Source organism: Macaca nemestrina, chromosome 20 (genome assembly GCF_043159975.1).
Source record: "Macaca nemestrina isolate mMacNem1 chromosome 20, mMacNem.hap1, whole genome shotgun sequence".
In the NCBI taxonomy this organism is placed as follows: domain Eukaryota; kingdom Metazoa; phylum Chordata; class Mammalia; order Primates; family Cercopithecidae; genus Macaca; species Macaca nemestrina.
Window position 1 is genome coordinate 51,856,355 of NC_092144.1, and position 21,626 is coordinate 51,877,980.

A 21,626-nucleotide genomic window follows, 5' to 3' on the forward strand; every position below is an offset into this window, starting at 1 on the left:
CAGCATGGGCAACAAGTGAGAAACTCCATCTTAAAAAAAAAAAAAAGTGTGGTTGATGTGATGTGTCTGACACTGTTAACTTACTCTCAGAAGCTACTTCTTGTGAAATCCTAAGTACAGCATTATTCTGGGAAGCAAAGGAGACAGGCATAAGCAAGGAGAAATTAAGAGAGGTAAGAGTCTCATCATGATAGATAGTCTTGTTCTGACATCTTGAGAAAAGCTGTCCACAGTGTAAGGTCATCAACTTGTTTTTGTGGTTTGCAGTTTAGTTGTCTCTAAGTTATAGTGTTGAACATTTGGTGAGCTCTGAGTGGCCCACACCTCGGACATGAGGGTTTTCCCATGAAATTTACATTGAGTTGTCCACCTCCAGCTTATATGGCTTCAGCAACGGAGCTGTTCTTGTTTTTAATGATTTCATTGGAGAAAATTGAATTGGAAGAACCAAAAGAATTCAGGGTCCAGTCTAGTCTACCAGTGGATTATAAATACTCAAAGATAATGAACAGTGGTTCAGTCTGGTTACAGGTGTACTACAGTTTTTCTTTTCAACATAATTTTTCTCTATATAGGAGTCTCTATTTTTTCCAAAGATAATTGCAGTAGGATGAATTTGTTTGCAAAATAAGTTGAGTCTCACCAAACTTGCCTAGATTTTTTACCTAAGTGAAGCAAGAGTAGCAATGGACCATAGAGGATCCTTTTAAACTTTGCTTTGCTAGAAGTTTTATAAGACTCTCAGATTAAACTTTCAAAAACCTCTTGAAACTAGGAAGCCAAACCAAGGCCAACTTTAGACTTTGCCTGCATTCCCTATGGGTTTATTCTATGTATATTCTCAAATACAACATCCCAGTCAAAGCCTTGGTAATATAACCAATGTTTTAAATGTGTCATGTTATAAAGAGGGTAGATTCTTACTGAATTTGTGCAAATAACTTTATTACCATATGCATATGTATACTCATGAATAATTTCCCAGTTCTGGGACACTCAGATAGGGAGCCAAAGCAAATGTTTCAATTTTTGTTTACAAAAGTATACTTTACCAAATTGCTGTAAAGTATAAATAGCTTAAAAGAGAAAGTTCATATATCTGGAGAATGAAACATTCAAGGAATCAGCACATTTTCAAATAAAAAATTGTGAAAATATTATCCTTTTGATTATTTAGTCCAATAAATTTGAGTTTTTTTTCTTCTTTGTCTTGAATTTCATGAAGGTAGCATCCTGTTCATTAAAATTTTGAAAGTTCTCAGAGAGTCCAGTGATATGATCTTGAAGTTATCAGAAACTTGTATTCAAGAGTCGTTGTCAGAGTCTTTTCCATATATCTCCTTGAAAAAAAAGCAATTTTGGACTGTAGCTGATTGTAAATACTTCGAGGAAGAACGAAAGCAACTGCCTGGGAACGACAAAGATTTAAAATGACTATGGTTAAAAATCTAATGATACTTTTATTAGGTTTATTATGGTAAAGACACAGCTCACATAGAAATCTAGTTACTTCTGTGGCATATGACACTACGACTGATAACATACTCAACTTCCAGAAATTTCATATAGTTTTTAGAACACTATTTTATTTTATTTATTTTATTTTATTTTTGAGACAGATCTTACTCTGTCGCCCAGGCTGGAGAGCAGTGGCACCATCTTGTCTCACTGCAAGCTCCACCCACGCCTGGCTAATTTTGTTTTTGTGTTTTTAGTAGAGACGGGTTTCACCGTATTAGCCAGGATGATCTCGATCTCCTGACCTCATGATCTGCCCACCTCGGTCTCCCAAAGTGCTGGGATTATAGGCGTGAGCCACCACGCCCAGCCTAGAATACTCATATTATTAACATTCCCATAAATATTATTTAGAGAAGGTTTAGCATCACTTATCCCTCATTTGAAAATGCTTTATATATATTTTGACATATCAAATAAGGTGGCTTTTCCATTGAGCTTCTGTTTCCCAACTGGATCACTGAGTTCTTGGTGTAGCCCATTAATAATTAGGGCCAAAAAAGTATAGTCTTACCTATGTTGAAAAAGGTCCTTAGGAAATTGCAGTACTTCTAGCTGAAAATAATTGATTTAGTTTTAAGTTCTACCTATTACAACAAGAATTCTTCATCCTCGTTACATGTTTGTAGTGTCAGGGAAGACTTAAAAATTACCAGTGCCTGGATCCCTCTCCAGACCTTTAAACTGGAACTCATGAGTGGGGCTTCAGCATCCACTTTTAAAAACGTTTTCCATTATTCCAATGTGTAGCTATATTTCCCATCAGATTTCTCTGATTTCTTGTGGCCTTCACTTTTTTTCTATTTTGGTATCAAGATTATTTTCAGGTCTCATTTCCTGTCTTAGGCTTTATGTTCCCTGGGGTAGGGACCTTTCCTTCTTCATTTCTGTATCTTTTTTGAGCATGTGAATTGGTCATCAGGAAAAGCTGTCAACCACACATAGGTTGTGTCCTGAGTCTCAGGTTCACAGGCTAATGCTAAGGTCTTCGTTCTCCACGAGGTCAGAGGTTGCTTGTGATGAAGGGTGTGGTTAAGTCTGTAGTGCAGATGGTGGAGGGGAGTTCACCCTGTTTTTAGACATAGCATTGGAACTAAGAATTTTATGTCTTTGTGGGTGAAGGGGCAGGGATGTGTAGGAAGACAGTTCTGATTATGATGGAGGAATTATACTAGGAAGCAGATGTAAAGGAAGTGAGAATGAATAGTAAATAGAAAAAATGTGAACTTACCACATAGGCTAGAGTAGACCCCTGGGGATTCTTGATTAAATGAATTAACTAGATTTTAGAAAAGTAATGATACAGTCATATGCAAGGAAGGTTTCAAAGTCTGGAGACAAGAAGTCAAGAAACACTTTGAGAAGTGGTTGAGCTTTATGGGAATGGAGAGAATTACACTATTGAGAGATGTTAAAAGTAATGAAGAGGGTTTCACAATGTGAAATTGTGTTTCTCATTTGAATCTGAGAAACAAATGAGCAGAGGCTGGAGATAATTATGTCTTAAAGACAGTGGGGTACAGGGAGCATAAAGGCCAGGGAGAAAGGGAACTGCAGAAATTAGTGCTGAGAAGCAGGAGTTTAGTGGAAGAAGGAGGAGATCCAGTCCCAGATACAGGCCAATAAGTCTTTTCCCTCTCCCAAGCATGGCAGTCAATCTTGCAGGAAACAGGACAGGAGAAAAGGCCATCATACCTGCCAGTCTTCCTGAAATACAGAAATGACATCACGGCTGCTATATCGGATTAAGGCCAGAAATACGCCCTGTTACTGAAGGAGCTGTCATGGAAAGAAAAGAAAAGGAATGGAGGTGATATTATTTTACAGGGGGGAGCCTCAGGAACAAGCATGTAACATGAGGTACTCTATAATTGTTTCTTCAAGGAATGCATTATTTCTGTTGGAAATTTAATGGGAGATGATTATATTCTTGCAGTTTTTTTTCCCTTCTCACCATGTTTCTAGGTTGGTGATCAGACCTCTGTCAATTCTCTACTGCACTCAGATATTTCAGAAAGCTTTCAGATGTGAAAAAGGCTGATTGCTATTTTCTATGTCATTAGAACTTTCCACCTTTCCACCTTTTCATGGTTGCATCTTTTTCTCAGTGTCTCTGTTGTGGCAGCCATGAATGAGACCCTGCCAGGTCTCCGTGGCAGGGACCTGATTGACAGAAGGCCCAGGTCAGTGCATTTCAAATTCACCACCTCCTTTGCACAGAAAGATTCCTTCTCACAGGTTCCCAGCAAGGGCATGAAAGCAAGCCTAGTTCTCTGAGGCTCTCTTTAACTCTAGTGGGTGACTGGTTGGAGGATTCCTGATCATCCTTGCAAAAAGTCTCTTAGAACTGCATTGATACCTAAAGCTTCTTTCTCTTTCTTTTTCACAGAAGTCAGCTTTGCATAGGGGTCTGTGGGTTCTCCCATACTACCTTCATGCCTTCCCCACATTCCCTCAGAGGTGTCTTCCCTGATAAATTATCTTATATGTCTAATCCCATCCTGGATGCATTTCAGTTAGTAAAAACTAACATACCAGGGTTGATTCTTTGCACTTAGCTTTTTTCCTTTCTCTTCCACAAGTAGTCAGTAACCATGTCCTAGTGTTTTATGTGTTGCCTCTTTTTCTATATATATATGGAAATAGTTAGGTACTGTTGAGGTGCACTTCCTGTGTACCAGGGCCTGTGCTAAATATCTGTACGTCATTTAATTCACACAATAACCCTGTCAGGTAGACATTATTTCCGTCTTGCTTATGAAAAGATAGAAGCTTAGAGTAGTGTAAAATCTTTCCTGGTGTCATATGGCTAGTAATAAGTGGATCTGAGATTTGATTCTAGGACTATTTGACCTCAAGGCTAATGATGATGGTAGTAATATAGCAGCTGACATTGGTTCCTCTGCGTGTGGCATCTTGTTTCATTGACTACATTAAACCTTTAAAAGAATGGTATGAAGCAAGCTGTCTCATACTTCAGGATATGAAAGAAGAACAAAGTAAACCCAACACTGTGAATGAAGGAAACAATAAGGATTAGAGTGGATAAAAATAAAATGGAGAATGGAAAAAGATAGAGGAAATTATTGAAACCAAAAGTTGATTCTTCAAAATAAAATCAATAAAATTGATGACCATTAACTAGACTGACTAAGAAAAAAAGAGAGAAGATTAAAATTGCTAAAATCAGAAATGAAAATGGAGTCTGAGCGTGGTGGGTCATATTTTAATCCTAGCACTTTGGGAGGTCACAGTGGGAGGATTTCTTGAGGCCAGGTGTTTGGACCGGCATGTAACCCGGGGAGACCCTCTCTCTACAAAAAAAATGTAAAAACCATTTAGCTGGTCATATTGGCATGCATCTGTAGTCCTCGTATCTTGGGAGACTGAAGAAGGAGAATTGCTTGAGCCCAGGAGGTTGAGGCTGCAGGGAACCATAATCACACCACTGTATTTCAGCCTGGGCTGGCCCAGAGCTGTAATCAGTAATAAGATTGAATCAATAAAAGTATTTGATGAAATTCAATATTTTTTCATAATAAAAACATTCCAACTAAGAATGGAAGGAAACCACCTCAACATAAAGACAATATGTGAAAAACCCAATGCTAACATCATACTCAACGGAGAAAGACTGAATGCTTTCCCTATATGAGCAGGAACAAGACAAGGATGCTGCTTTTGACATGTCTATTCAATGTAGTATTGAAAGGTCTAGTCAGAAAAATTAGGCAAGAATTTAAAAAAAGACATTCAAACTGGAAGAAGGGAGTAAAATTATTTCTGTTCACAGATAACTTGAACTTATATGTAGAAAATCCTAAAGATGCAATAAACCTATTAGAATTAATAAATGAATTCAGTAATGTTGCACAATACAAAATCAATATTCAAACATCAGTCGTATTTCAATACACTAACCATGAACAATCTGAAGGGAAATTAAGAAAAAAAATTTAATTTGTATTAATATCAAAAAGATAAAATATTTAGGAATAAGTTTAACCAAAGAGGTGAAATGATTATACCTGAAATCCATAAAATATTGCTTAATGATGACAGCAATAAATTGAAAAACATTTTGTTTTCATGAATTAGAAGACTCAATATTGTTAGGAAGACAATGCTACCAAAAGTGAGTTGCAGATTCAATACAATTCCTATCAGAATCTCAGTGACATTATTGCAGAAAAGGAAAAATCTGTCCTAAAATTTATATTGAATTTCATGACTCTAAATAGACAAACAACTTTGAAGAGGAAGAATGAGGCTGGAGGACTCACACTTCCTGATTTCAGCATTTACTACAAAGCCCAAGTAACCAATACAGTGTGGTATTGGAATAAAGGAGGACATAGAAATTAGTGAAATAGAACAAAGAACCCAGAAAGAAAGACCTGCATATATGGCAAAATGATTTTCATCGAGTGTGCCAAGATCATTCAATGGGGAAAGGACAGTGTTCTGATGAAATGATATTGGGCAAGCTGGATATCCAAGGGCAAGAATGAGTGGAACCTTTACCTAACACTATATACAAAAATTAACCCACAATAGATCAAAGATCTAATTTAAAAGTAAAAGCTATACAACTCTTAGAAGAAAACATAGGAGAAAAGCTTCATGATATTGGATTTCACAATGGTTTCTTGGTTGTAAATTTTATTTAAAGCATAGGCAATAAATAAAATGGATAAATTGGATTTCATAAAAATCAAATCCTTTTATATATCAAAGAGCATTATCAAGAAAGTAAAAAGGCAACCCATGAAATGAGAAAAATATTTGCAAATTTTAAGTATGATAAGAAATTAATTTCCAAAATACATGAAAAACTACAAGTCAACAACAGCAAACATCCAAAAACCCAATTAAAAAATGAACAAAGGATTAAAATAGAGTTTTCTTCAAGGAAGATATACAAATATCCAATAAGCCCATGCAGAGTTCCTCAGTGTCACGAATACTTAGAGATATACAAATCGAAACCACAATGTGACACCACCTCACACACTTTAGGATGGCTTTGATAAACAATAACGACAGGAACACAAAACAAGTGTTTTCAAATAGATGGAAAAATTGGAGCTCTAGTGCATTGCTGATGGGAATGGGAAATGTTATAGCCACTGTAAAAAGTGGTATGGCTATTTCTCAAAAAATTATACAATAAATTACCATTCGATCCAGCAATTCCACTTCTGGACATACTGCCTATAGAATGGAAGGAAATTTGAACAAGTATTTGCACATTGATGGTCAGAGAAGCATTACTCACAATAGCCAAAAAATGGAAGCAACGGAAAAGTCCATTGTCCATTGAAAGATAAGTGGGTAGGCAAATGAAGTGTATCTAAATACATTAAAATGCTATTCAACCTTACAAGGAATAAAATTCCAATACATCGTGCAAAAAGGATGAAACTTGAAGACATTATGCTAACTGAAGTAAGCCAGACACAAAAGGATAATTATTATATAATTCCATTTATAAAAGATAGAATAGCTAGTTACATAGAGACAGAAAGTAGAATGGTGGGTGCTAAGGGTTAGGGGGAGGAGTGAGAGTTACTGTTTTTTGGATCCAGAGGTTTAATATGGTAAAAGGAAAAAGTTCTGGAAATGGATAGTGTGATGGTTACACAACACTAAATTGCACACTTAGTTAATGATAAGTCTTATATTAGATATATATATAAAGTGTCCTGGTAGTCTTACACTCTATAAATACACACTTTTTGGCATTGCCCCTTTCCTGTCATGCAGAGCCCAAGAGGTGAATCTCACTATTTCTCCAAGTGTGCATCACTCACTGTCCTCTGTGCTGTGTCCCATGTGCTATGCCCACAGCCTCATACAGCCGGTGACTTCAGAGCCAGGACACAGTTCAAGAGTCTGCCCGGAGGCTCCCTCTGTTCTTATTTCCCTGCAGACTAGGCTTCACTTCAACTGGCAGCTCGATTTAGCTGAATTCAGGACAGGCCACCAGGGCTCTTTCTCCACACTTGCTTGTCCCACCCCAGGTGGAGTCAGGCAGGGCCAGTCACCGGAGAAGCCCGGAGCAGAGCAGGCAGCAGTCTGAGCTGCCCCTCTCTCATCCAAGGGGCTTCCTCCTCTCATTTGGGGGAAAAATGTGAGCTTGTTTCAAAGCCTCAGATGTTCCTTGTAGCTCATGGAGTAGGTAAAAGAAATCAAAGATGTGGCAGAAATGGATGTGTTGGTGACAGCGAAAAGCAATTTGATCTTGAAGACTCTCCTTGTCCCTCTGTGAAGCCTCTTCCACCACATAGGGCTCAAAGCCCCCTCCCTACTTTTCTCAGGCTGGACACAAGGTCAGCCATGAGAAAACAGAAAAAGAAAGAGAAGAGGGTCTGTAGAGACAAATTGGGAGGGTTCAGGAGGAGAATTTAGGATTTGCTTCTGCCCATGGGACACAGGCTGGGAATTAAAATGTTTTCCTGACTCTTCTCTGAAAACCAGATAGACTCCACCTAAAACCCTATTGCCAATGATGCAAGGATCCACTTACGAGAGACTTTGATCCTTGTGAGTATGGAACGTTCCCTGCCAGTGGCTGAGTTACGAGCAGAGCAACCATAGAGCCCGCTATGCTTTGTAGTAATATGGGGGATAGAGAGCTTTTGTCCTGATTGAAGAAACTTCGTATTAATCGTCCAAGTATACTCTGCCGGTGGGTTAGAGTCCGCGAAGCAGGACAAGTAGAGGTTTTCTCCTGAATGGTAATGGGTGAATGGAGGGATAATCCTGGGGACGTCTGGACCATCTGGAGTAAAGAGAATAAAGACACAGGTGATGTAGTCCGAGGGAAGGGGATGCTCCTGGTCTCTTAAAGGGACAGAGTGTCCCTCTGAGCCAAGACACACCCTCAAGGCCGAGCCAAACCCCTTCTGTGTTCACTGAGCCAAGGCCTGAGGTATTCACCTGTTTCTCCCATCACAAGCTGTAGACCCCAAGTCTCCCATGACAAGAGCATCCCCTCCCCTTATATTCTTGGTTAAGGCTGTGCCTACCCAGGTTTCCCCAGGGCAGGGAGTCATGGCCTGCTCGGGTGTCCAGAAATAACTGTCTGTACTTGGACCTGAGAGAGACTGAGATGCCTGGCTTCTGGTCATTTGGATTTAAGCTGGTGGCCTGGCCCACAGATGACCCAAATATACTCACAGAGGACATCCAGGGTGACTGGGTCACTGCGAATGCTACCAACTCGATCCTGTATTTCACATTCGTAGGATCCTGTGTCATTTCTTGTGACATTGGCTAGAATGAGGATCCTGTTTTCACCAGGTTGCTTTAGCCTGGGAGTGACCGGGAGGCTCTGACCGTTTACCCACCAAACGTAGGTGTAGTTCTGAGTCTTAGGTTCACATGTTAAGGCTACAACATTCTTATTCTCCATGGGGTTGAAGTTGTTGCTGGTGATGTACGGCTTGGGCAGCTCCACTGTGTGGGTAACAGAGAGAAGATTGTCCTGTGTGGCACCTTTGATTCTTCTACAGACATCCTTCAATCAGAGTTGGCATCTCCCACCTCTCAGCCCACCCAAGTCCTTGAAAGTCAATAGCTGGTGCGTGTGTTACAAGGCATGCATGATGATCTAAGTGCTCAAAGACTGTGAGGCTGCGTGCTCTGTCTTAGGGAAGCACAGACTTTCTCAAGTGTGAATTGAGGAACAGTGTTGGGTCATGGACAGACATGTGAGTGGGAGTCACAGCCCCTGGTACCCCTCCCAGTCCCTCTCTAATCAGCTGATTGACTGGCTCACCTTGGGTTCCTTACCTGGAATGTGCAACTCCTATGCCCCTTCCAAATTCCATCCTACTTTCCCCCTTTAGATGTGATTTCTCTGCAGCTTCCATTTCCAAGGACATTCTACAGATGAGCAATAATGGGACTTCCCATTGTCCTGAAACCCTGAAGATACTGAGCAGCCTGGCCTGAGACTGGATGTTTCAGCAGAAATAAGACAGGGGAGACCAGAGTCAAGCCTGGAGGTCAGTTCAGTCATCTGGCAGTGGAGGCACAAGGTGGGGCAGTGTTTTTGCTGGTGTTTCATGGTGACTTACTTGAGCCAGTGACCTCCAAAGATAGAGCAGAGTGCAGGGAATGATCTAGAAAGAGTGAAGGGGACAGGCAAGAGCTGGTGGCTTTGGAGTAGAACCATGTTCCCTGTTCTGGGTTCTGTAAGTTTCCTCTCCTTCTGCAGAGGGCAGGTGAGGTCTATGTGGACCTGTCCAGAAATATATGTGGAGATTTGCAAATGCAGAACTGACTGGTGGAAAGGGTGGGAATGTACTTCTGGAAATCTGGTCCTCGTGGACCATGTGTGTTTGATAGATATGAGACAAATTTAGGGAGAACTTTTGCAAACATTTTCTTTCATTGGACACTCTACTCTCCGATTCCATTTGTTTGACTACTCTAGGGACCTCATGGAAGTGGATTCCAAAGTGAATCTGAGAAGAGACTGCTTGTTGTCAGGAACTGGGAGTGGGGAAAATCAGAAGTTGTTCATGGGTGTGCAGTTTCTGTTATGCCAGATGTGGAGGTTCTAGAGATCTGCTGTACAGTTTGATGCCTACAGTTCACACAGATTGAGTATTTCTTATGCACAAGACTTAGGACAAAAAGTGTTTTGGATTTCTGACATTTTTTGATTCTGAAATATTTGTCATATACTTCCTGGTTTAGCATCCCAAATCTGAAAGATTCAAAATCTAAAATGTTCCAGTGAGCATTTCTTTTCAGCATCAGATTAGTATGCAAAAGTGGGAGGTGATAGGCCAAATACATTCTTGATGTTTTTTTTTCTGTCACCACATTTCTAGCTTGGTGATTAGTTTTTGATCAATTCCATACTGGCCATGCTGCACTCGTATATTTTTGAGGGCTTTGGGATATGAGAAAGGCTGTTTGCTATTTTCTATGTAATCAAAACTTTCCACCTTTTCATGGTTGCATATTTTTCTGTGTCTCTGTTGTGGCAGTCATTAATGCGAACCTGTCAGGTCAGGTTTAGGACAGATTTTTGTAATTCTGCAAAAAATGTTACTGGAATTCTGGTAGGGGTTGCTTTGAATCTGGAACTCACTTTGGGTAATATTGTCTTCCTAACAATATTGATTCTTCCAATCCATGAGAATGAAATGTCTTTCCATATATTGATGTCATCTTTAGTTTCTTTCAGTAATGTTTTGGAGTTTTCAGGGTATAACCCTTTGACCTTTTGCGTTTAACTTATTCCAAAATATTTTATTCCTTTTGATGTTAATGTTAATTGAAATTCTTTTCTTAATTTCCTTTCAGATTGTTCATTGTTAGTGTGTAGTCTAAAGAATGATCTAGAAGGGTGAAGGGGACAGGCAAAAGCTGGTGGTTTTGGAGCAGAAATATGTTCCCTGTCCTGGGTTTTTTATTTTCCCTCTCCCTTTGCAGAGGGCAGGTGGCTCTTCCCTGATAGCCAGATAGACTTCACTGGAAAACATATTGCCAATGCTCCAGGGATCCACTTACCATGGATTATGATCCTCTTGATTATGAGATTTGTTCCACCAGTGGCTGAGTTATGGATGAAACAGACATAGACCCCTGTATATGTTTTAGTGATTTGGGAGATGAAGAACACTTGTGCTGATTGCTGGAACTTCCCATCAATCAGCCAAGAATGCTGTGCCAGTGGGTGAGAGTCTGTGAGGCAGGAGAGCTTGGGGAGTTCCCCTGTATATTAATAGGTGTATGAATAAGAAAAGGTGGGGGCATCCAGGCCATCTGGAGCAAAGAGAATAAAGTCACAGGTGATATTGTCAGTGGAAAGGGTAAATCCTGGTCTGTGGAAGGGCCACAGTGACCCTGTGAGCTAAGTCACAACACTGAAGTCCCAGTCAAATCCCTGCTGGGTTCACTGATCTGGAGCCTGAGACATTCCCCTGTTTCTCCCATCATAAGCTGTGGACCCTGAATCTCCCATAACAGGAGCAGCCTCTTCTCTCCCATTGTTGATCAAGCCTAAGCCTACTCTTAGTAGTCATGGCCAGCTTTGATGTCCAGGGGTAAAGGTCTCTGTACTTGGACCTGAGAGGGACTGAGAGGCCTGGCCTCTGGCCAAGTGTATTTCGGATGGCAGCCTGGCTCACAGAGGAACAGAAAATACTCATGCAGGAGATTCAGGGTGACTGGGTCACTGCGGCTGGAACTCACTGGGTTCTTCATTTCACATTCATAGGGTCCTGCAGTATCCTTTGTGACACCAAATATAATGAGGGTCCTGTTGGTTTTGGACAGCTGCAACTTGTGACTGATAGGGAGGCTCTGACCGTTTATCCACCACAGGTAGCTTACATCCTGAGTGTCAGGATCACAGGATAAGATCACAGTCTCCATGGCCTCCCTGGGGTTTAAGTTGCTGCTGGAAATGGAGGGCTTGGGAGTCTCCACTGTGCAGATGACAGAGAGAAGATTGCCCTGTGTGGCACCTTTGATTCCTCCAAAGACATTTTTCAATCAGAGTTGGCATTTCCCACCTCTCAGCTCACCCAAGTCCTTAAAAGCCCATCACAGGAGTGTGTGTTACAAGAGAGACACATGGCAATCTGAGGGCTCAGAGATTGTGAGGCTGCCTGCTTTATGTGGGAGAAGCACAGACTTTCTCAAGTGTGAATTGAGCAGCAGTATTAGGTCATGGAAAGACATGGGACCAGTAGTCACAGACCCTGTTGCCTCTCTGAGTCCCTCCCTCTCCAACTGCCTGCCTGACCCACCCTGTGGTCCTCACCTGGAGCCGGCAGTGCTGGAATCTTCTTAGTTTCAGTCTTACTTTGTCCCCCAAGGTATGTTTTCTCTGCAGCTTCCCTTTCCAAGGACATCCTATAGATGGATGATGGAACTTCCCATTGTCCTTAAACCCTTTGGGTACTGGGAAGTCTGGCCTGGGACTGGGTACTTCAGCAGAAATAACACTGGGGAGACCAGAGTCAAGCCTGGAGGTCAGTTCAGTCATCAGGCAGTGGAACCGCAAGGTGGGGCAGTTTTCCCAGCTGTCTCATAGTGACTGACTTTAGCCAGTGACCTCTAAAGATAGAGCAGAGTCCAAGGAATGACCTACAAAGAGTGAAGGGGACAGGCAAGAGCTGATAGCTTGGATCAAGACCATGTTCCCTGTTCTGGGTCCATGATGTTCCCTTCCCCCTGTAGAGGGCAGGTGAGGACCATGTGGATCTTTCTAGAAATACATGTGGATGTTTGCAAATGCAGAACTGACTGGTGGAAAGGACAAACATGAACTGATGATGGAAGTCTGGCCCTCATGCACCACATATGTTTGGTGGCTATTAGACCAATATTTGGGAAGAAGTCTTGCAGAAACTTTCTGTCATTAGACATTCTACTCTCTGATTCTATGAGTTTGACTACTCGATGTACCTCATCTCAGTGGATTCCAGAGTGAATCAGAGAGTAGAATAGTAGTTTCCAGGAGCTGGGGTCGGGGGAATAGGGCATTGTTCCCTGGGTGTGTGGTTTCCGTTATGCAGGATGAGAAGGATCTAGAGATCTCCTGTGCAGCTTCATGCCTGCAGTTCATACAGATAAAGTGTTCCTTATGCAAAAAGCTTAAAACCAGGTGTTTTGGAGTTCTAACTTTTTTTTTTTTTTTAAATTTTGGAATAAATGCCGTAGATGTACTGGGTTAGCATCCCACATATGAAAAATTTAAAATCCAAAATGCTCCAGTGAGCACTTCTTTTTAGCATCACATCAATGGTCAGAAGTGTTGGATTTTGGAGCATTTCTGATTTTGGATTTCTGGATTTGGGATGCTCAATTTGTAATACTGTAATTTTCCCATAAAAAGTTGTCAGGAGTTTAGACCTCAAGTTATGTTCTGACTCTAGTAACAAAACAAAACAAAATTTGGAGGAAACATTAAAATGTTGTCGTAAGTGGAAATTGTTATGGATGGTCCAAACATCTAAGATCAATTGCTGGTAGTATTTCTCTTGATGCCCAATTAAGGTTTAGGTGTGCCGTGAATTCCAGCAGGATCACATTATGCTCAAAGAAAGATGCCAAAGGTGATTTGAAATTAGCAACTCCTTAAGTAGAGAGAGTCCCATCAAAAGGACAGAACTGGCCAGTGTGTCAATTACATAAAGGGAGGAATGATGCCGAATTAAAAGAAGGGATGTGTTATGTTAGTAAATATAGAAAGAACTCCCTGTTTCTAATTTCTGTGCAGAGTTAGGAAAAATGGGGAGGAGCCCAAAACAGGTATGTGAAATGCTTTCTTCATTTTCTCTTAACTCAGGAAATACAACTGGAGGTTAAGTTTGTGTGAATTAGGAAGAGTCTAAGTGAGACGCCAATGGCTCATGTGTCCCCCACACGAAGAACCCCAACTTATGAAAATGGCACCATCAGGAGGAAACAATCGTATGTGGCACAGGCAATAAAACCATCAGGTAGCACCCACCTGGCCACCTGCAACAGGTCCCCGACACCACCAGTATTCCCATTACGTGTATGTTACAGCCTTGGTAGTTGTCCCACAACTACAACATTTAAAAATTGCTATTGTCAATACGAAGTATTAAATATGAAGTTGAATATGTTGTTCCACTTTCTTTCCCCCTCTTTTTTGAAGTTTCCTGTTTCAGTTTTGGCAGTTTTTATTCACACATCCTCAAGCCAGGGATTCTTTCCTCAGCTGTGTACAGTCTACCAGTAAGCATCAAAAGCATTCTTCATTTCTCTAACAGCCCCCTTTTTTTTTTTTTTCTGAGACAGAGTCTCGCTCTGTTGTCCAGACTGGAGTGCAGTGGCACGATCGTGGCTCAAACAAGCTATGCCTCCCAGGTTCACACCATTCTCCTTCCTCAGTCTCCCGAGTAGCTGGGACTATAGGTGCCCACCACCATGCCCAGCTAATTTGTTTGTATTTTTAGTAGAGACAGGGTTTCACCATGTTAGCCAGGATGGTCTCAATCTCCTGACCTCGTGATCCACCCACCTCAACCTCCCAAAGTGCTGGGATTACAGGCGTGAGCCACTGTGACTGGCCATCTCTGAGGGATTTTAATGAGTTGTTGACTTTTGAGGTTTTTCAGCTTTTTACTTACTGTTAGAGCCGAGTGACAAATTTCAAGCTTGTTATATGCATGACAGGAAACCAGAAGTCTCTAGGAAGTGACTGGAGAATGTGAGCTCCATGGTAGGTTGAGGATGGAGTCACGAGTGAAATGGGTGAAATCAGCCCGTGGGCTTTGGAGACTGTAGACCTGTCCAGCCTTTGACACCCTGGTGAGTCAGTGCAAAGATTACAATAGTGACAGCAAACTAGCATGGCTGACTCCATCTGGCATCTAGTCTCAGGCTGGCTGTCCTCACTCATTCCTGGACATAGGCCAGGCTAACCATGAGAGGAATTTAGTTTATGGTTTAACTTTGAAGCAAGAATGATAATAGTTCCTCCATAACACTAATACCCTTCTTTTGCCCAGGGATTGCCTTTGTAAAACTGGTGAAAGACCATGAGAGTAAGATTACAGGAGGAAACTGAATTCTGCTAAAATGTAGGCACAGTTTCTATAATCCCTTACTCCTCAAATGTCATTTGGCCAGAGTTTACAAAATTTGTAACTAATTGCTCCTATAGATAACATCACTATTGTAGAACCTGAGATTGGTCTTTTGAGATGTTTCTCATTCTTTGCATTCTGGCAACCGGCTGACCTCATCCATACCCATGACTAATGGTTCAGCCAGTCACGTGGTCCCCACCTAGAGGCGGATTCAAGCACAAACAGATCATTTCCCTCCGCCCCCATGATTCCATCCCCAAACAATCAGCAGTATCCATTTTTTAGTCCTGTGCCCCTGAAACTATCCTTGAAAATCTCTAACCCCTGATCCACTAGGGAGGCTGATTTGAGTAATAATAAACCTCTGTCCTCCTGTTTGGCAGACTTGGAGTCATTAAAATCTTTCTTTACTGCAAATCACCATCGGGATCAATTGGTTTTGTTTGTGCAGGAGGCCAGAAAAACTTGTCTGGGAATTATAAGAGTGGATGGAGGAGCTGCCTTTCCCTGTCCCACAGTCTTGTCCACAGATCAGCTTCACAAAGGGACAGAGCCCTGGATGGGGATACAGTGGAAGCTCATTTGCTTAGTGACCTGGGGACATTGGCTGGAGATGAAGCCTGGCAGGAGTGGCAGTTCCAGGTGATTTCTGTGCCTTTCCCATTTCCTGGGAGGTGGGCCAGACCACAGTGTTAGCAGGAAGGGAACAGAACAGTCAGCCTAGCTAGAGGGAGTGTCTGGGGAAGGCCTAGGGGTGGAGAAAGAAGCTGTGCAGGACAGGGCTTGCCAGGTAGAATGAAGTGGGAGGAAGATGAGGGACACAGAGAAGCAGAGAGAGACAGAGACAGCCTGGCAGAGAACAGCGGGGGCTACAGTGACTTCAGAGACCCCAAGGACCAGGTACCCCCAGTTCCACAGTCCAGGACCAGGGAGCCCTGAAAATCCTCCAGTGGCCAAAGAGCTTCAGAGTTACACATGAAGTGGGGTGGCTTTAGGGGCAAGAGGTAGTGGGGGGATGAAACATGGCTGTCAGCCTCTGAAGGACAAGGGACAGGTGTGGCTAGAACTTCCTAGGATTCTGCATCCAAGATTCAGCCTCTAAAGAGGTTATGGATCATTAATTCCTTCATTCAATTCCTTCATTTGTTATGCGAGAGCTCCTGAGTGTGTGTCTCTCACTGGGCCTGTGCTGGTGCGGGGTGTGAGTGGTGAAAGAAAACAAGGTCCTCTCCTTTATCCTGTCATGCCAGTGACATGGACACTTTGGGAAACATAGGATTTCAGGTTCAGTGATAGGAGTTAAGATCTTAGGTGGAGGCCTGGACATTTTTTTGCACTGACTCTGACAGTTGAGGCAGGTAATTTAGTTCTGAAGTGCAGACTAATCAGCTGAGCATTTGCTCTCTCTCCTCTGAGGTTTGGATGCCTAAGAGAGGATTTGAGCCAATAAATGACTATGGGGTCCTTGGAACCCAATAAGCCCTCACTTCTGGTGGAGGAGAGGATGGGCCTGTGGCTGCAGACAGACCTCATGTGACCCTGATCTGCCTTTTGTGTTTGTGTGACTGGTTTAGTGACTGTGCCTTCCTGTGCCTCAGTTTTCTCTCAGTCAAATAAGCTAAATGGCAAATGGACTGTGGCTTTTCATGCTATCTGTGAATAAATTGTAAATTCTTCACAGTCACGTGACCTAATGCTTGGCACAGTGGAGGTGTTCACACAAACAGCATTTATTATTATTCACTTCCATGAGAGAGCACCTTTAGGTCAGATCCCTGTGGACAAGCTGCTGCCAGGTACATTTTCTCTCTTCTGTTTCTGCTTCTGGGGACATTAGAGTTTCTATGGAGTGTCCTAAGCCTTGCAAGGCAGTTGGCTGATGGCCTACAAAGCTTGCCTTTCTGTCCTCTCCACTCTGAGTGTGAGGTGAAGAAAGCTCTGTCCTTGCCTAGATGAGGCTCTGAGGGCTGAGCCCTGGCTGGTGAGCAGCTCCAGGAGACACAGTCCTCAGACAGCTGGTAAATCCTTGGTCCCAGTAAGCCCTGCCACAACCCAGCCCTGGCACAAGCTCCTCAGCTTTATCTGGAGTAAGGATTTAGGGACAGGGGTCTGAGGTTGAGGCTTCTTGGGCTGAGCTTCTCTGAGAGTATCTCAGGGGTCCTCTTCGGCAAAGCCCTACTCACTTCTCCAGGGTCTTTCTCATTGTCAAATTTATGAAGAGGGCATGAGGTGCTTGGCTGAGGCTGATCTCCTGCTGAGCACCCCCCAACCCATCAGACTGTCCTTCCTGTGCAGCAAGTGTCTACAGGGTCTGGAGGCAGGAAAGGAATTCTGATCTGTTGTAGTTTGTCTCCACTGTGTGTGTCCTGCACTAAATGCCAAAACCCAAACATGGGACATAATGCAGAGAGGGACACAGGCACAGTGTAGGCCTGACAATCCTGTGTGTGCAAAGTAGAAGTGACCCCGCCCCCCAACACCCAGGGATCATGTGGAATCACTCACCATATAAGGTGAAATGTCCAGTTACTCCTTTAGTCTTATCACCTCGCTGTATGATTTGTATGGTGTAGGATCCTGTGTCCTTCTGGGTGACATTCTGGATCAGCAGGGATGCATTGGAATATACTGTTTCTCGTCCACTGTATGCAGGCCCAAATATAATTGTTTCAGCATCTATTACATATGCTGTAATGTAATGTTGGAGGTCCATTATTTGCCCTTTGTACCAGATGCAGGCAGCAAGATTCTGGGGCAAATTGTGGACAAGTAGAAGAACATCCTTCCCCTCAGAAACTTTGGCTGGCTGGGCTTCAATCGTGACTTGGGCAGTGGTGGTCGGGTTCCAGAAGATTAAAAGTGATGCTAGGAGGTGGAGAGAGCATCAGTCAATATTGAGACCTATGTATTGGGGTGAAAAGATGGGGCCCTGCATCCTGAGAGGATCTCTTCAGTCATCAGCCTTGAAAACACACACACACATTCACCTTTTGTGTGTGTGTGTTTGTGAGTGTGTGTGTGTGTCCTACTGTCCTACTGGGTCAAGGTCAGCAGCACGACCCCCATTCCTTCAACACTTCCGACCTTGGCATTTTTCTGTTTGGAATCCTCTTCCCCAGGGGTCTGCACAGCTCTCTCCACACTGCCTTCAGGTCCTGCTCGCATCAGGGCATCCTTAGACTTCTTTCCTGACACTTCCTTTGGATACCCTGGGTCTTCCCTTTCTGGCCTTTCCCTGCTCTGCTCCCTTCAGAGCTCTTGTCAACACCTGACCTCACATTCTAGATCTCTTTGCATGTCTGTCTTCCTCCCCATGACAGCATGAGTTCCATAAGGACAGGGACTTTTGATCTTGGTTGCACACCAGTGCCTTGGAGAGGCTGTAGATTCCTGTACATGTGAGAGTTCCCCGGGTCCTCCCTGCCCAGGGTTTTTTTATTTGTCTTTCTCCAATTGTTGATGTTTTTTTGCTGAGGACAGTGTTTCATGCCCTGTTTATATTTTCATTTAAAGTGTCATCTGACAATAGTTATTATTATCATTTTTCAAAATGTGGTGTCCAGTGATGATTAACCAGCAAAAAAGAACACTTGAGATTTTCCTACCTCTTACCAATTCCAGTGCAATGTGATTTTCCTGTTTTGACCCGTGTCCCTCTCTGGTATATATTCCCCTATCCAGGCTCCAACAGAGCCTTCTTTCCTGTATTTTTTTTTTTTTTTTCTTTTTGAGACAGAGTCTCGTACTGTCGCCCAGGCTGGCATGCAGTGGCGCCATTTCGGCTCACTGCAACCTCTGCCTCCCAGGTTCATGCAATTCTCCTGCCTCAGCCTCCCGAGTAGCTAGGGTTACAGGAGCACACCACCACACCTGGTTAAGTTTTTGTAGTTTTAGTAGAGAGGAGACTTCACTATGTTGACCAGACTGGTCTTGATCTCCTGACCTCGTGATCCACCCACCTCAGCCTCCGAAAGTGCTGACTTCTTTTATTTTTTAGAACCTCATCCTGTCCAGGAAACCCCATCCAATCATCCTGCTTCCTCCTCCTGTCCTCTCCCAGGAAGTTCTCTCCTCACCTGTGAGTAGAAGCTCCTTCCAGGTGATGTGTAGTGTGTAGGGAGGGGCTGAGAGGGGCCCCATGGCCTGTGCTGCCTGCATGTTCTCCTCTGTGGAGATGATCCTGGGATCCAGAAACTTTCTGAGCACGGCTGTCAGCTGTGCTGTCCTTCCTCTTTCTGTGCTGAACTTCTTCCCGGGGCAGGAGCACTTCTCAGGCTCATGGGTGGGGTCTGTGCCCAGGACACCCCTCTGTCCCCTCCCCTCTCTGTCCAGCCTCCTTGTCCCTCCTTCTCTTTTTCCTTTTGTCTGTGTGTCAGGTCCCTGGGAATTGTGGAGGCCTCTGCCTTTTTCAGCAGTGATTCTGTCACCAAACCTCGATACACACTATGTGCAGAAACACAAACGCACACACAAAAGAGATGCACACAGACACACACAGTCACACACATACCCTGTAGGTTGGGCAAGTACAGTCCTGGGCCTCAGCCTCCTGCTGTCCCAATGGCTCTGGTTTGGGGTGCACATTCATGTCCTTTGCCCTCTTTCATCCCCATCTGACTCTCCCCTTCAGTGCAGGAGGTTGGAGCTGCACCAGCTCCCTGTCACAGGGACACCCCATTGTGCTGTGGGTGAGTTGTGTGTCGCCTGGTGACAAGAACCCTTCCTTTCTCTAATTGTGTCTAGCTTGACTGCAGCTTCCAAGGATGGATATTCAGGACCTGGGTGTCCCAGAGGAAAGTGTCCTTCCTGGAGGTGTGCAGGGTGAATCTCTCGTGCCCCTTGGGAGGAGAGGCCTGTGCTGGTTGCTCAGTGGGGGCTGTGAGTCCCATAGTCAAAGGGACCATTCTCAGTCACTATTGCTCCCTGGAGTCTGGTAGCTGAGCTGGGGCTCAGGGTTTCTCATTTCTTCCTGACCATCTTTGGTGTCCTCTCTTCTCTGACCATCTGATTGTCCTGTGGACACCACACCTTCCCCATGGTGGTGCAGGAGGAAGTGGGGACTTACCCAGGAACCCTGTGGAACATGGCTCGTTGAGATGCAGGAACAGGAGCCTGGGACAGAGCAGGGGTTCAGAGCTGCAGTGATTCATCCCGACTTACTCCGTGGTCGTGATGGGCTCAGTCCTCCATGTGCTGACATACCCAGGGGTCTGTCCTGAGGGTTTTGACCTGGCCAAGCTACTCTCTGTAGAAGAGGAACAGGCAGTTGCCAGAAAGCCTGTCTGGAGGGACATTGCTCACACCTGAGAGGGCACATGGGGGTGAGTTGTGTTCTGGGAGCAAAGAGCAATAATATCCCCTTCTCCCAGCAGGCACACTGGAGAGGTCTGTCTTCCCAAGGGACAGGCGGGGATAGGTGGCCACATCCTGGATGGTGCCTGTGTGTGACCATCACACGCGCTCTGAGCCCCCCGGGGGGCAGCGGGCAGACAGGTCATAGGGTGCCTGACTGATTCCCAGGGAGGCTGTGGGCCCTCAGGCAGGCACTGGTCTGTGTCAGCACTAGGCTTGGCCTGGGATGCCCCAGAGAACAGGACAGATGGAGCATGGGCGGACATTTAGGGAGCAGTGACAGAAAGAGTTGATGAGGATGGAGGGAGGTAATGAGGGGAAAGCGCCCAATGTGGCGTCGCGTGCACCATGGCTGCCCTGGGAGATGTCTTTTTAGCTGATCCCAGGGAAGGAGCAGGTGTGTGGGGCAGGAGCTGCCGGCAGAGGGAGTGGTGTCAGGTTGGCGGCCGCCAGGTCAGGGAGGAGCTGACAGAGTCCGTGTGGGGAGCACAGAGGACGTTGAGGACTTGGGCCGAGGTGACCCTGGTGAGGGTGGACCCTTCTCGGCTATCGTTTTAGATGAGGGAGGTCGGCATCCCCTGGGAAGGCTCAGGCTGGAGGGACTCTGCTGCCCACTGGTGGACTGGAAGGGAAGTGTGGGTGGCCCTAGTCCCAGGCCAGGCTGTGTGTTTTATTCCACAAGGATCTGCACATTTCATACGAGGTCACACATATGTTATGTTACAGGTCCATCACCTTCCAGCCCCATGAGTCCCAGTCTCTGTAGCTCTATGTTCACTGTTCTCCCTCTTTCACAATCGGGAGTCCCAAACGCAGATTTTTGTCACCTTCTGTGGGTTTGTGTTTGTGTGCAGTAGGCGGCACTGTGTATACCCTTGGGACAGTGATGTCTGGGGCTGAGCACTGCACATGGGCTTGGGAGCAGAAGAGGGAGCAGCAGGGCGGGAGGATCAATGCCACGGGAGCAGGGACAAGTCATTTTCATTTTCTCATGCCCAGGGACCAGAACGCAGGATTCTGACTCCAGGGCACAGTACCACACCCTGCTGGTGTCCCTGGATGTCATGAGTGCTTATAGTGTCATGCTGCCTTGGCATTCATTTTTTAAGGTGTAAATTTATTTGCCTCACATCAGAGGCAGGCCTTGCTCACCCTGGCAGTTTT

The 21,626-nt window shown here is 44.2% G+C and overlaps 1 protein-coding gene across 1 annotated transcript; it reads right to left on the reverse strand.

The window, feature by feature from the left end:
• Window positions 1-8,009: 8,009 nt before the first annotated feature.
• LOC105495257 (pregnancy-specific beta-1-glycoprotein 7-like) lies at window positions 8,010-19,268 on the reverse strand. Its single transcript, XM_011764538.3, has 6 exons — window positions 19,187-19,268; window positions 17,616-17,975; window positions 11,691-11,969; window positions 10,628-10,632; window positions 8,701-8,974; window positions 8,010-8,302 (listed from the first exon to the last, which is right to left on the reverse strand). Exons 1-6 carry the CDS (start codon window positions 19,266-19,268, stop codon window positions 8,010-8,012), a joined length of 1,293 nt encoding a protein of 430 aa, XP_011762840.1.
• Between the last annotated feature and the right edge of the window lie 2,358 nt (window positions 19,269-21,626).

What these genes read in the sequence shown, in the direction of transcription:
- LOC105495257 (XM_011764538.3), bottom strand. Translation starts at nt 19,268, where the DNA reads ATGCAGGCAGCACAGGCCATGGGGCCCCTCTCAGCCCCTCCCTACACA. An exon ending in GAAGGAGCTTCTACTCACAG is followed by an intron (nt 17,976 to 19,186) that starts GTGAGGAGAGAA and finishes TCCACCTCCTAG; the next exon opens with CATCACTTTTAATCTTCTGG. An exon ending in AGTCACCCTGGATGTCCTCT is followed by an intron (nt 8,303 to 8,700) that starts GTGAGTATATTT and finishes TCTTTACTCCAG; the next exon opens with ATGGTCCAGACGTCCCCAGG.